A 16,530-nucleotide genomic window follows, 5' to 3' on the forward strand; every position below is an offset into this window, starting at 1 on the left:
AGGGACGTTAACCCTGGTGTAATGGAGCTGATGAAAAAAAAAAAAAAATTACACTGATCTCTACAAAATGCTCCCCAAGGAGTCAGGAGATCAAAGCCATCTGGTCGTCCCATGAGGTACCATGTAGATTATAACAATGACATGCTCGAGATTGTTGGTCATAAAATCATTTTTATTTTTAAATATCTCGGGTTCTGGCTCTTTAAAAGTAGGCCCCTATAACCATCAACAGCTAGTGATACTTATTGAGTTTAAAAACTTAAGTACCAGCTGAAGCTCGTAATTCAATATGTGTGCGCTACTTCTAACTATTATGTTATACCATTGTCACGGATGAATGTATGTGTATGTATGTATAATCTATTATTACAATCTGCGCGAATGACCGGAAGTGTGTTTTGTTGTTAGAGAGAGACCAGCGTGTGTGATATGTAGTAAAGCTGATTAAAGTTTATGTGTTTGATCTAGTGGTTTAATTGTTTTATTTCGTTAACTAGAACTCAACCAGGGACACCTAGACGTATTGAGACCTAAGGTAGATTCTATCGAGTTATATGTATAAATATAATAGGAAAGCTGTGACAACCATTATATCATTTTATTTTTGAATACCTCGGGCTCTGGCTCTTTAAAAGTATAACCATTTCACTAGGTTTAAGAGTATGAGTGTAGTAATATGAAAACTATACTCTAGGGCAGTTATTGTCACTGTTTTGTACGTTTAGATCTAGATATAGGTGTTTTAATATCAGCCCAAGCGTCTAGTAACCAATTCAATTAATTAATAGTCACATCTAGTGGAAATAGAAAACATCCTTCTTAAATAGGAAATGAACATGTTTTAGTTCTAATGGGTTGGTGGTCATGGGCCACCGGATTGATGGCATTGGGCCACCGGGTTGGCGTCTTGGGCAACTGGGTTGATGGCCTTTGACCAACGTTGTTTTGTGGACTTAAAAATTTACGTTGCTGCTTTATAGGCGGTCTCAAGTGTGTGTGTGTATGTGTGTATCATAGGTAATATTCAAACGTTTCTCTAAACAAGATAAAATGTTTAAAGAGTAAACTTCTATTACAAACTGATGCAATGCCAGATTACTAAGTAATGGAAGGCTGAGACTACAGATTACACGAACCTGGGGGGAAAAAAGTCATTATGAAATTGAGGTAACATGCTAGCAGTTTAGGTATGTAAACATCGAGACCAAGGTAACACGCTAGCAGTTTAGGTATGTAAACATCGAGACCGAGGTAACACGCTAGCAGTTTAGGTATGTAAACATCGAGACCGAGGTAACATGCTAGCAGTTTAGGTGCGTAACCATGGAGACCGAGGTAACATGCTAGCAGTTTAGGTATGTAAACATCGAGACCGAGGTAACACGCTAGCAGTTTAGGTGCGTAACCATCGAGACCGAGGAACCGTTTTGCTAACGTGCGTTAGACTGTACAGGCACTAAATTGTTTCTCTTTGTATGCTATTATTGGACACATAAGTACAGGGTGTAGATAAAGGAGTTCCATCAACAGCTAGTGATACTTATGGAGTTTAAGGGGAGGTATCCCTAGAGAAAATTGAGTTTTAGGTCTAGGATATCGATTTTTAACTAATTACATAATTAAGTAGATCAATCATTTATCTTTACATTACAATAATTTTTATTGCTTAAATCTGTGTCCAAAACATGTTTTTTAAATGTTTTTGTAAGGTCTATAAAACAAAATCTTAATAAAATTTATACTTTAAACTCATTTTTCTCAAAACGTTAGTTTTTGCACATGTCATTGTGCTTTACTAGGAATTTCTCCTAAACTACTTGATAGATTTTGATGAAATTCGAAACACTTCTTAAGGACATCATTAACTTTACTCGTACAATGATTTTTTTTCAATATTTTATTTACTTTTTTTTAAAAAGTATTTTTAATTAATATTTATCCTGTTTTTTTTAGGTCTAAAAAATACTAAAAATTCAAAAATTTGTAAAAAATTAAACATACTTAAATCTTTAATTCTGACGTTGTATCAATCTAGAGGATCCTTTTTTCTTATCTTTTAATTCAATTTCATGTATTTCTGATCAATAGTTTTTACAAAATTCAGACTTTTAATTTGTATACAATAAACAATATGGCCGCCGTTACCATGGCAACCATCATTAAAAAAACTTTTTTTTTAGCATCATTTGTTTTAGAATATCATTATATGTTACCATAACAAATTTCAAGGGCCTAGCTTCAGAAATAACAAAAAAAAGATTTTCAGGGATACCTCCCCTTAAAAACATAAGTACCAGCTGAAGCTCATAGTTCAATGTGCGTGCTCTACTTCTAACTCATACATAGACTTATATGTTATATCTAAACTGGAAACCGGAAACAAATTCGTATCCGCGATTGATCGATTCACAGACCTATATATATAGATTTTTATGTACGTAACACTTTTTCAAGCTCTAAGGGAAGTCGCCCCAATCAATCTTTTTGTCTTAGAAAAGTAATGATCTTTAGTTTTCAAAGGTTAGAAATAATGCAAAATCATTTTTCGGATTTTCTTTAGAATGGGCTATTAATCACAGAACTATATATTCACGCTAATATATGAAACAAAGCCATTTCCTGTTAGTTTCCATTGAGATAATGTTTCAAAAATCCTAGATAGAAATAATTCATGTCTGTTGATTTTAATCATCTTATTAACATTTAATTAGATTGATTACCTAGATCTTTCTAGATTATGTATCTAAAAATGCAAAATAATAATTATGAGACGAGAGTACTCATTTTTGATGTTCAATTACTAGATCTAGATCTAATTCTTTTTTTAAATCATATGTTACATAGGTTAGGGTTGAAAAAAAACTTTATAACTTCTTTAAATAAACAACGCCATGTTTCAACTTTTAAAAAAAATCACATTTTTTTTTAGTTTTAAAAGATCTCCATGACCAGTCTAGATACAATATAGATCTATATATAAGTCTATGTTCTATTATGTTTCGACAAACGAGCTCTAAGCAAATAAATGTCAGGCCTGTAAATTCTATTGTCATTTAGTACACATGTCTAAAGTGGAACAATCTGATTGTCAACCTAGAATGGAATCATGTGATGGTTATGAAAACATTAACTTCGTAGAATCGCAACTGAAAGCAAAGGCGTTGTCAGAGACAGTCATAATCCTTAGCGAGTAAGCAATGTCACGTGCTAAATGACTTAACATGGTGACAAGCGAAGACTTTCAAGGTTCCAGCTTTAGTGAGACTTAGTGACAGAGGCGTGGGTGAGGGAGGGAGACAGAAGGGCAACCGTGCCACATCTGGAACTGGGAGGATGACTCCTGTTATCTAATGCTTGCACTTCCCGGCACAGGCCTAGCGGTGGTCACTAAAGAAAAGTGGCCTTCGCGATCGATTCTAGCATGTTATTGATTGGGTGGGTAAGGAGGCTGGGAAGGGGGCAAAAAGCATTTGAATGAGTCTGAAGGGAGTGAGCTCCACGAAAGTGTCACGCGCGCCCAGCGCCAGCACGAAACCAGGGTGAGTAAACAAGACTATGTGGGGTGGGACGGGAGAGAGAGTTACTGTTGAACTGTCTCTTAAAACACCAAGGGAAAGATCAGAGTGTGGGACTAAAGTATTAACAAACAAGTGAAGTATCACTTCCGACCAAACCATAAACCCAAATCGTAGAACAGCAGGAGAAACTTTACATAGCATCTCGGACAACGAAAAAAAAAAAGCAACAAGATTTCTTATAGCGATGTTCTCAGCGACACCCCCTAGTCCAATACAATGTGACCGCTCTGGTGGTCTTAAGTCATAATCATTAAAAATAGTGACCTCTCTAAAAGAATCGCAGTCATCAATTTACCAACAGAAACTCTGACGGGGCCCGAGCTCAATACATTTTCTAGATGTCTATAAAATAACGAAATAATTGTAGTCCCCTTTGACCTAGATAGAATAGGTCCATTGAAATAGCATTCTGCCCAAAGAAGGGTACGTCTCAATTTAGACTTTCAGGAAGCAATGCGCTGGACTGGTATGTATAGATGCTGTAGACTTTTTTTGTAAGTTTATTCAATCAAATAAGTCATTAGATTCAATATTTTTTCTTAGTAACGAAAAAAGGAATAATTATGTTGTCAAGTGGTTATGAGCTCTAGAATTAACTGTGGTCAATAGAACTTGACCGAGAGGAAGAGAAGTGTAGATTCGTTTAATAAATAATGCTAGTTAAGCAGAATAAATATATTTGACGTGATACTATATTGTGACTTGAATGTGTGTACTTATTTTTGTTAGATTTATTCTTGAAAATATTTTGAATTTCTATTTTTGGATTTGTTCTGTAATAAAGGTATTTCAATGTCTAATTGTAAAATAAGATGATAAAGAATCTACTCACATCTATAAGATCAGATTTGATTATCCCAATCGATATGATTAGAGACGTACAATCAAACCTTTCCGTAAAAGATGAAATCAAAAAGCCCAATTCGTTGGAAACGTCTACCTTAAATAGACCAAAACCTTACATGGGCTTTAGGTTTAAGGGCGTAGGGGGGGGGGTTGACTACAACGTGTTTAAAGTGAGGAAACGGAGAAGGAGGGGGAGTGCAATCAATTCCAAATTATACAACAAAGATAAAATCAAGATAAAGTGTATATATTTTAAAGATTATGTTTTCATAACAACCTATTAATTTTTAATGCCAGTCACGTCTCATTCTAACTATTGTGTGATTTCAGTTGGCGTTTGGCATGGCCATGCTATTACCACTTCAGAAGGACATTAGCTTTGGGCTTTTGTGCGTGGCCTGTGTGCCAGGCGGCGGACTCAGTCACGTAGCGGTCATCATAGCGGACGGAGACACTGCCCTCAGCTTGACCATGAATTTGATTACAGTGGTGGCCATGCTGGGTACGTTACTTCAAAGGGTTTAGGACAATTTGTACGGCTCGGTAATGGTCGCAGAAGATGAGGTCACTCTCGAGTAATCATTAGTTGCTTCTTAATGATAAGAGAAAGAAAAAGTACCAAATACAAAATAAGATAAGCATGATATACCTTTTAAGCAGCCCTAGTTGTGTCTGAATGAATACACGGGGGTGTGTGAGTAGAGGTAATGGAAGCGTGACGTTGCAAGAGAAGAACGTGAGAGGAAAAGAAAGAAAGCGAGTTGGAAACACAGAGAAAAAAAAAACACAACAAAACCCAATTACTTCATAATAAAACAAAAGACAAAACAAAAAGATTCTAAAAGTGTGCAGTGAGTATGTGATCCATTTCGTAGTGCAGCCGCTGTTTTAAAAGAATCAAAATACGAATTAAAAAATAAAGGTTGCATTTTTATACAAAATATATTTTATTTAGAAAAATAGATTGCAAGAAGACGTTAACCCTTGACAGTTCCACTGAATTCATCGTGTTGTCTAGGCCTGCCACATGAGTTAACACTCTGGGAATCCTGGGACGGTTTGAAGCTGTAATCTCTTAACTCTGTACCTTTCTGAAAATAGGGCTAAAGTGCTCTACTACTGCCCTGGGCAAAATGAATTGCTAGGATCGAACTCGTGACGTCATTCTGAAGGGCAGACACCTTTTGTGCGCGTGCGTGTGTGTTAGTCTCAACTAGAGGGTGTAGTCGATCACTTTCAGTAGGAGAGCCACAAGTATTTTCTCGTAAGAAAACCCTTTAACTAAGGATGATATGGGTCATGATGTAGAAAACATTGCTTTTAAGCTATCTTTAGTTATCTTTTGTAACTTTCAAACAGATTTAAAAACATGATTGTATGCACACAAACACACATCGGTGTTTACGCTGACATATTGGAACGTAGCTTGCCTTCAAAGCAACCCAGAATTTAAATGAGTCATATCTTTGAAGATGGTGGAAACGAAATTAACTTCTGATAAGCCTCCACGAGTTTATAATTCATCTTCTAATTAATCAAAATAGAGAGAGAGATAAAATATTCACTCAATCAAACTCTACGACGCACAGAAGCCTGACTTCACATGGTGAATTAAAATTTAGAACTATGTAAATCTATAATAGCTAAAGAGACTAAAGCATATTCAAGTGTATATGTGTGTCAAGCTAATGACAAAAAGTGAGTCAAACTTATGACCTAAAGTGAGTCGATTTGTTTATTTCAGGTACAGCGCCCCTCTGGCTGTTTGTACTAGGCCAATATTTCCAGACGAACGCAGACGCCGTTCTCAACCCAAGAATGCTTCCTATATATAACTTCGAGATTTGGCTGGCAGCCACGTTCTTTGCGTACGCCTTCGGCTTGATCATCAAGCGTCTGAGGCCAGCGGTGGCCGACGCTATTCTGATGTGGCTGATCAAGCCGTTCTTACTTCTGGCCAGCATTCTGTACATCACTCTGGGAGTATACATCAACATGTACGTTTTTGAGCTAGTCAATACTTACGCACTGCTGGGAGCTATGCTGCTCCCCCTGTGCGGCTTCGTAGTCGGCGCCACCATGGCCGCCATCTGCCGGCAAAATCTGGCATTCGTGAAAACGATCGCTCTGGAGACGTCCAGTCTCAACTGCCTGGTGGTGATGGTGGCACTTAGATTCTCCCTAAAGCAGCCGGATGCTGACCTCGCCGCCATGATACCTATCTGGGTCATGTTCACCATTCCGGGACTTTTCGTCTCCCTGGCCATCTGCAACAAGGCCAAGGTGGTCGTGGTCCACTACTGGCAGAACAGGAACAACAAAGACAACGATATGCAGAACTCTTCAAAGGCGTACTCGGTGAGCTCTTCAGTGGTCAGTCCCCCAGGGACCACCACGCTGTCTGCGCCTCTAGTCACAGCTGACGGTATGGACGACGACGCTACCATCAGCACTTTAAGCAACCAAAAAGTCACCGTATTGTAGATACAACAGGCAGGACAAACAGCATTTCAAGTGGTGTTGGATGAAAACAACGCAAGACAATGCAAGACTAGTCAGCGCTAGTTACTATGTGCCATCAGTTGTGAACTCCAATTTCATTTACGGATACCAAAGTACAAAGCCATTTTCTTTTTGTTGGAATTCTATAATCTATGTTAATATATAATCTGATTCCCAGCACGGACTCATCATGGAGTACAGCAGATGAAAGGAAAATGGCTTCAAATTTGACCAATACCTCACATTCTTTTATTATATAACGAAATATCTTATTATCATTAGAAATGTACATTTCTTCTTTACTTCACACAAAACAGGTCGAAATGATAGATTTGTCTAGTGATTTAGCATGTAGATTTTTTTTTCTAAATTATCAATTATGCTGAAACTTATCAGTGCAACTGTATTTTTAGTTTGTTTTTTTCTTCCTGTTTTCAATCACTTTTTACAAACTGCACACTCTGTGTCTAAATATAGATTATGACAACGAGAACACAATTGAAAGGAACAGCACTTTTTTCTTGCAATGCTCGTGTCTCCTTTCTGCTAAGGTTTGAGAACATGTTGATTTTTTTTAACCGTAAGTCTTGGCCCAGATGTTACACTATATCAAATGCTAACATTCAATGGGGATGAAAGACCCAGTCACTCAAATATTGATTATAAATAAATAAAATAGTAGACGTTTGTCGATTTAAAACAAAAATGTCCGTGAAATCTTCAGATTAATGTAACTCCAAACTTAGCAGTGACATGAAATATTAACTCCATACCCTAGTTACCATTTATATATATATGTATTTAAAGAACAATTTGTGGGCTGCATACACCCTATACTTAGGACTGAAGACACAACATAACAAACTCTGTAATAGAAACAGATTGTTCTGCTATAGTTAAGACTGAAGACACACACAACATAATAAGCTATGTAATAGAAACAGATTGTTCTGCTATAGTTAAGACTGAAGACACACACAACATAATAAGCTATGTAATAGAAACAGATTGTTCTGCTATAGTTAAGACTGAAGACATACACAACATAACAAGCTCTGTAATAGAAGCAGATTGTTTCACTAAAACATCCCAAGCGTGAGTGTTGCCAACACACAAACAAACAAACAACTATTTTTTCAACGGTCATACTTCAGATCAGATCGTTTTTAAGGTAACCTTCTTATTGATTTTGTGGTAAGGATCTCGATTACAAAAACGTAACCTATATGTTTTTCAAAAAGTATAGAAAGCTGCCAGGGTTGGGAGACTGTTAATAATAATAGTGGAGGATAGTGAGTACAGAAATGGTATCAAAACATTTCATAGTAGCCCTGAAAAAAAATGTCACTAAAAACTTAGGACTATTTCAATTCCAAACATCGGTTGGTGAATTCACTAGGAGCTATTGGACGTGATGCTCAACGATAGCTTATCATCCCCCCATATAACAGGTGACAAAGTGAATTCAATTGTAAAAGGAAATCCTAATTCTAATCCCATAGCACGTTTTTTTTTAAATATTTTCATAAAAAAAGTATTTTTAAAAAGTTGTTTTTTAAAGACCATTCTTCCTTTACGAAGCTGATGGCTTTTTATTAAGAGCGATTACTTTGTTCTTAATAACTAATGAATGGGAGATTTTTAAAAAAAAAAAGGAACACTTTTTACCTCTCCCCAATTCTCCTCCCCTCCATTCACCCCTCCCTCCCCGCCCCCCGGTTGTATAAGAGTACATACCATTCTAGTTAGGTGCTACAGAAACAGACATGGCAACATGAAAAGATAGTCATTTAGACTAGGATACTGGATCTAGACATACGGTAGAGAAGATTCTAGTTAGGTGATAGGCCTATAGAAGATTCTAGTTATGCGATAGACCTATAGAAGATTCTAGTTATGTGATAGACCTATAGAAGATTCTAGTTAGGTGATAGACCTATAGAAGATTCTAGTTATGTGATAGACCTATAGAAGATTCTAGTTATGTGATAGACCTATAGAAGATTCTAGTTATGTGATAGACCTATAGAAGATTCTAGTTATGTGATAGACCTATAGAAGATTCTAGTTATGTGATAGACCTATAGAAGATTCTAGTTATGTGATAGACCTATAGAAGATTCTAGTTATGTGATAGACCTATAGAAGATTCTAGTTATGTGATAGACCTATAGAAGATTCTAGTTATGTGATAGACCTATAGAAGATTCTAGTTAGGTGATAGACCTATAGAAGATTCTAGTTAGGTGATAGACCTATAGAAGATTCTAGTTATGTGATAGACCTATAGAAGATTCTAGTTATGTGATAGACCTATAGAAGATTCTCTAATGAAAACATATGGTGATACCGCTCTGTGTGTGTGTTTAAGATATAGATTGTTTAGACCTGCAGACCAAATTTAATTTGAAGAATATTATACTTTGAAAAATTATAACCTCAAACCCTGTGTAGTAATTCTGTTCCCAAAGATTTACATAAACTGTCAAATTTCTAGGAAAATCGTTAGAGCCGTTTATGAGATCAGCTGTTTGTTTTTTCATCCCATTAAGAATTAGCGAGCTGTTAAGAGGAATTGTAATAAACTGTATTGTTTCGTCATTAGTGGTTTTATAGCTCACTATTGATAGTTTCTAAGATAATAATAGGGAAAAAAATAATTTTGCCTTGAGAACTGGTCAAGGAATGAAAGTAGAAATTAGTCGAATTATCGTTTCAATGACAATGATTGATCAAAGCTATCATTCAATGTTTCCCTCGACAAGATAGTATCTTGTGTTGCTTTCAATCAGCTATGGCCAATGTGATACAGAGTTTAGATGTGATACAGAGTGTGAATAGATGTGATGCAGAATGTACTGTAATGATACAGTGTGTAGATGTATATGATTCATTGTGTAGTGGTAACGATACAGAGTGTAGATATTATGTAAGAACAAACCCCTGACGTTCTCAAAAAGAGATTCCAGTTCTCGTTAAAAAAACAAAACAAAACAAAAAAACATAACTGTATTTATAAATTAAGGTGGAAATCGGGGTGGGAGGAGTCTTGGCGACCTTATGTTAAAGTAAACAAAGCTCCATACACAAACATTTGGAGTTCAATGATAACTTGAGTTCAATATTTGTGTTAGTCACTAGAGCAGAGGCTTGTGGATTTGATCAACTGCATTCCCCTCCCTCTCTTGCTAAAAGTGAAAGTGTAGTAGTGTAGCCCGAAATGTCCGCTCATTACATTCGAAACAAACTGTACTGGACGACTGACTACTCTGTAATGAAAACAAAAAAAGGGAGGGCAGGATGGAGGGAGGGCTGGTTAACCTGAAACCAAAAACAAAAAAAAAAGGAAGCAAGTGAATGCCAGATGCCAATCCAGAAGCACGATGGTCTACATTTTAATTCCAAACAAACGTTTAAGAATGATTCCTAAGAAGTTGTTGCGAGCTATTTTCAACGTGTTTACCTCCCCTTTGAAACCAATTGAGTGCAGGGCGACCCCAGAAGGGAGTGATAATTGTGAGCGTCCTTTACATACCAATAATACATGGTAAAACTAGATCTAGATGATTAAAGAGATGGCATTTTGTAAAATAATCTAACAAATGTGAATTTATAAAATGGTGTCAATGTCAGCTAACCATGTTTGAAATATGTTTGAAAGCATAGCACGCATAGTCAGTTATATCTGTAATGTGAAATGATCAAAATGGCAATAGACCCTGCATGGTCTCCTGTACAAGTATTTCTAGCACTAAGAACAATGTTACAACAATGACTTCATAATATGCTGTGCTAGTGAAACTGAAATATTGCTGCAATAATGAATGAAATAATTAAGAATATTTTGCTAAAGAACGTTACATTCTCAAATAGATCAAGGTTTCAGAAAACGTTCAATTCTCAAATAGATCAAAGTTTCCAGAAAATTTTCAATTCTCAAATAGATCAAAGTTTCCAGAAAATGTTATTATTTTGTTCCCCCCCCCCCCAAAAAAAAGGGGGGGGGGTCCCGATGTGACGAGTATTATTAACTTTTCTTTTAAAAATGTTTTGAATCAACACACTAGATCTAGACATATAAATGAAAATTAAATTGACCTACTATTGTCATTAATTGAATGTCAACAATAATTCTCGTATACTTCAATATCAGAAAAGCAATTAGATCTGTGAACCAACACAAACTAATTAGGTTTCTTAAGTAATGGAACTGTCGTTAGCAATGCTACAATGTAACGTAGATTGACAAATAGCAAGCAAGTCAACTCACAGAGCAACAAACGCAGAGCGCCTGTTTCGGTTCAATTATTGTTTTATTGTGAAAAGAGTCACCAAAAGGGAACAAGATGGACGTGTTATTTTGTTTTGAATCTCCATTTTGGTTAGACGCCAATGTGCGAGACTTTGTTGATGTTTCTCTTCTTTCTTCTCGATCAACTGTATATGCAACTCCCTTAGATAGACTACAGTCTCCCATGTTTGTGTCTAGTGGTCGCCCCCCAAGAACTTTGTGATACTTGTACATAGATTGAGTAGTCCATTGGTTTGTTATTTCTTTCACACAATGTAAATAAATTATAGCCTAGATATTTGTTTGTACATCTTTGTTTTGTTGTCATGAACTCAAGCCACAAGCAAATATATTCGCTGATTGGATAGTAAGATCGGAAAGAGCTTCGTATTACTTTTGTTCATTGTCCAGAGCTGTGTACGTAAAAGACTGGCCACTATTCCCACCATTTATGTTTTAAAAGCAGTGTGTACACTACGTATATATTGATCTATTGACAAGTGTAATCTTAAGAGACTGTCGTCAGAATCATAAGCTAATGGCAGTCGTGAAACTGCCGAGAAAAGTTGCATGCCATGAACTGTCAATCAATTTCGTAGACTGGTTCAGCATCGATCTACATCATTTAGCAATTATTTTGATTTAATTATTAACATACGTTCGACACAGGCAGAACACAATGTGAATATAGTCCATGTGCACTGGCGAGTAACATAATTTTACCTATATATATATAATATCAAAATTAAGCAACATTCTGAGACTAGCTTGGAGTGCATTGTTTCTTGTTTCTACTATGTGCCAATGAGAAGCGAAGACAATGGTTTCGAGGAGCGGGATACACTCAACTTTGAAGAGTGACAGGCTTCACATTGCAAGAGAATGTTGTCACATCTACAAACACACATTGAAAACACAAAATGGAGACATCAAAAGAACGAGAAACAGATGAAGGAAGGGAGACAAACCAAACTGAAACCAAATGTATTTAGTGCACTGCAACATTGGGACGCCAACACTTTCGGCAATGTTATAAGATAAGCACGGGGAAGATTTGGAGGACTTAAAGCAAGGGCATAAGAAAATAGCGTATTTTAATTGGTCAGTAACAGTCTTTATGCAAACGACTTTGTCCAGCACTAAGAAACAACAACATTTGAGAGTTGTTTTTTTTTTCCCCGGGCCTCAGTGTTTAGAGCGTTCCCTTCAAATGTTTCTTCCCGGGCCTCAATGTTTAGAGCGTTCCCTTCAAATGTTTCTTCCCGGGCCTCAATGTTTAGAGCGTTCCCTTCAAATGTTTCTTCCCAGGCATCAGTGTTTAGAGCGTTCCCTTCAAATGTTTCTTCGCAGGCCTCAATGTTTAGAGCGTTCCCTTCAAATGTTTCTTCCCAGCCATCAGTGTTTAGAGCGTTCCCTTCAAATGTTTCTTCCCAGGCCTCAGTGTTTAGAGCGTTCCCTTCAAATGTTTCTTCCCAGGCCTCAGTGTTTAGAACGTTCCCTTCAAATGTTTCTTCCCGGGCCTCAGTGTTTAGAATGTTTCTTCCCAGGCCTCAGTGTTTAGAACGTTCCCTTCAAATGTTTCTTCCCAGGCCTCAGTGTTTAAAATGTTCCCTTCAAATGTTTCTTCCCGCCTTGAAGAACTATAGTGTAATAACAGAGAGACAATACAATGACGTTTACATTATGTTAATTCCTTGTTGTCGCTCCCACAAAACGCATACTTTGTGATGTCACCTAGCTATGATCAAACTGTTGAGTTTGAAGCTATTGTCTGATGGAGAAGAATCAACGCCTTCTACCTTCGTTAAACATTTGAATTGGAAGTCATTGTTGTTGACACATTGATATGTTATATATTACTTCATATTACAAAACGCGTATTAATAAGATGTTTCTAAGATTCGTGTGTACATGATATTAGAATTTAATCCCATGTACAAAGTTCATCTTTTGTAAGTGGAGCTCATGGATAGACAATCAATGATTGCATGATATCCAGTATTTGTTAGACACTATGACTCTAAAAGTTTCAATATGTTTGTATTTTCTAGTCATAGTTTCTATTCCTGCACGGTTCACTGAAGATGACACTAGAAGGTTCAATGACGAGGCCATTAGAGGGTTTACTGACGAGGCCACTAGAAGGTTCACTGACGAGGCCACTAGAGGGTTCACTGACGAGGCCACTCATCCTGTCTTTGTGCTAACAATTTCTTGTCTTGTCTTTTTTTTTTATTATTTAAACATTGCGATTCCAACGAAAATAACGAGACAAAACAAATGGGGACTTCGCTGATTATCTCCCTTGTATGCATCTTCCTTTATATGTTAGTAAGTTTTTTTATTGATATAAATCAAACTTTTAGTCTGCTGTGTACTGTATACATTTAGTGTGTACTATGTATGTTTAGCTTGTATAATTATAAAATGACTCTACAAACGTTTTCCACTGCTGTACAGATAAAACATGCGCTGCACACTGGGAATGTTTGGTCTCATCCAATCGGATGTTTTCCTGGTTGAGCAGAAGCCACTTCCAAGCAAACTTCGGTTGACAGCCCACTTTGTTTTACTTATTATGCAAACACATATTTCTTTTCCTTATTATCACGTTGTCTACTGATGGAGAAATCCATTGATTATTAGATCACTTCTAATTGGAGTTTTTTCATGTAATTTTTTTTTTATGAAAACCTTCAAAGAACTTTGTAAAGTGTGTTTATTTGTATTGTCTATTTAACTATTAAAAGAAAAATGTGAGTTACATAATTTGTTTTATTAATCTTCACGACTTTCCAGAGCAAATTGTTTTTTTTTTTTGTTACTGATTAAAGACTTACACCAGAATTGTGACTAAGCACGGGTTTAGTTGACTGTTAGGAAATTAGCCCATATGTCCACAAGTAGTATAGTTAGCAATTCTATGTTATAACTGATGAAATACTATGTGGCGCTCACATGGTTACAGTCACTAGTCTAGTTTCTGTTTTTGTAATGTTTACACATTTCTTGTTTAAACTACAAGTGACGTCGTGGCTTTCTTTCAACGATATTTTTTTCTGTCATTAGTTGATTTAGTCTCAAGTGTCATCCAGAGTTTGGTTTATTTCTTGTTTAATGTTGAGTCGAATGTCAAATCTTTTTACTGTTTTCTAAGAATAAACTTTACACATTGTTTACAGATACCAAAAGTTGTTTGTCCAGGGTGATACGTGCACGAATGTATTGTAATCAAACTACATGTATGCATAAATGATGTATATCATGTATACCTTTCAAGACACATTTTTTTTAACTATTAAGAAACAAAGATGAATGTCAAATAGAAAGCTAAATGTACAAAGTGGATCGTAAAGAAAAACAAGGTTACAAAAGACAGTTTGTGTGAAAACACAAACTCAAAATCGGCCCCCGAAGTGGTCCACCCAGGCAGGCTTCAATATTTTCAGAAAGAACATCCGAATGAAATTATATCAAAGACAAATGAGAGATAAGAATGGAGAAAGAAGGTTAACAGATCTTGTGTAGTGCCCCAACGGTCCCGCAGATCAAAGGATAAGTGAAAGTGAATGTAAAGTTAGATGTGAGCCTGGCCTAACTAGTTCCCCTTTCAGATCTTTTGATCTATAGGGCAGATGATGTAAAGTTCATCTGTTTTTGTGGCCTACGGTTAACGAGGGTGTCATGTAGCCAGCACAACTAATGTCAGGTACCCATTGCTGAGTGGACTCAGAGGCGCCCAAAGATTCCAAAGTTAACAATCCCAGTCTTCACCAGGATTCGAACCCGGGACCCCCGGTTCGGAAGCCAAGCGCTTAATCGCTCAGCCACCGCGCCTCCCCTGGCCTAACTGATGTCTTATGATTGATCTAATTTTTTGAAAAGGCTCAATCTCTTATTCGAATCCTTAAAAAAAAAATTCCGCAATAAAAAAAAAGTTCAGGAAAATGAAGTTTATAAGATTACTATTCATTTTAAATTAGGTCTAACTTATAATGCATACTAATTAGCTTTTTCTCTTTAAAAAAATACTTGCATAACTGATTTTAAAAATTCGATTTTTCGCTTTCAGAAAAAAAAAAGTAGCCGTGCATCAGATCTTTGAATGGTCTAAAATATTGTGATGTCCGATTTTCAATATCTTTTCTAGTTTACGAGATCTAAACGGGACGGACGGAAAGACGGACAGACATTTCACACAAAACTAATAGCGTCTTTTCCCCTTTCGGGGGCCGCTAAAAATGAGTTCACACAGTCACCAAAATTAGGATAAAGAATCCGCGCTAGCATTAAAACTATGGTAATGAATCCATAATTAGTAAAACTGTAATAATGAGTCCATATTAGCAGCAAAACCAGTGTAATTAATTAACACTCACAGCAAAACTAGTGCACTGAATCTACATTTGCAGCAAAATTAATTCACCTACAAAGAGAGAGAGATAGAGAGGGAGAAAAAGAAGGATAATGACTCGCAGCAAAACTAAAGTAATTAATTTACACACACCAAATAATTTAGACTAAGATTCACACACTTCGCAAAACTAGGATAATGAGTGGACAAACACATACACCAAAATCTGGGGGAGGGGTGGTAATCAATCAACAGCTTAACGATACGCATGTAAAATAAAATCCTATTTTCCAAATGAAAGAATCCTTCAAAATGATATCATAACACTTGAAGATTTAATCAATGTAACGGCCAGGAACGATTACATGGCATTGAGTAAAGCTAAGTAAAATAAAGTCATTGGGCATTATACAAAGGGATTGGTCCATTCATTAAAGGGAGCGCTGCCAAGTACATATAGGTAGAGCTTTAAGATAACTTTACCATGCATTGGTAGATGCTAACGTTGTCAATGCCTGTGTTCTTCTTTTATGGTGGCAAATGAGTTTCCTATACAAATCATATTTTGGAAAGATTTTTTGCTTTTTCAAAGAAAGAAAGAAACTTTATCAAAATCCCAACGGTCGTCTATTTTTAGAAGCTCCCATATGGAAAAGATGCTGTCGCTTTTGTTCTTATCACATTTAGATCTCTTATATTAACATTTAGATCTCTTATATTATCATTTAGATCTCTTATCTTAACAATTAGATCTCTTATTTTAACATTTAGATCTCTCTGTTTTATTTAAACCTCCTGCAAAATCTAATGATTTGATATTAGTTAAATGAATGTAATTTTGAACAAAAAAAGTTACACATGTGTTCTTAGGTACAAACTAAATCAGGGTCTTTCGAAAGAATGCATTTTAGTTTTCAAACAGTTGAACAACAAATGACCGCAGGGAAATAATAAATTTA

General features: G+C 36.2%; 2 protein-coding genes across 3 annotated transcripts in view; one reads left to right on the forward strand and one right to left on the reverse strand.

Annotated features, from left to right (window-relative positions):
- Positions 1 to 14,400, forward strand: part of LOC106065362 (uncharacterized) — a 54,176-nt gene extending 39,776 nt beyond the window's left edge. For both annotated transcript variants that reach the window (XM_056030444.1, XM_013224149.2), the window contains exons 4-5: positions 4,755 to 4,926; positions 6,169 to 14,400. In XM_056030444.1, the coding sequence (XP_055886419.1) occupies positions 4,755 to 4,926; positions 6,169 to 6,908 (912 nt within the window). In that variant the 3' untranslated portion in view covers positions 6,909 to 14,400. The remainder of the gene's footprint in view (positions 1 to 4,754; positions 4,927 to 6,168) is intronic.
- Positions 1 to 16,530, reverse strand: part of LOC106065376 (trafficking protein particle complex subunit 13-like) — a 90,253-nt gene that overhangs the window by 70,337 nt on the left and 3,386 nt on the right. The window lies entirely within an intron of this gene.

This window comes from Biomphalaria glabrata, chromosome 5 (genome assembly GCF_947242115.1).
Source record: "Biomphalaria glabrata chromosome 5, xgBioGlab47.1, whole genome shotgun sequence".
Lineage (NCBI taxonomy): Eukaryota > Metazoa > Mollusca > Gastropoda > Planorbidae > Biomphalaria > Biomphalaria glabrata.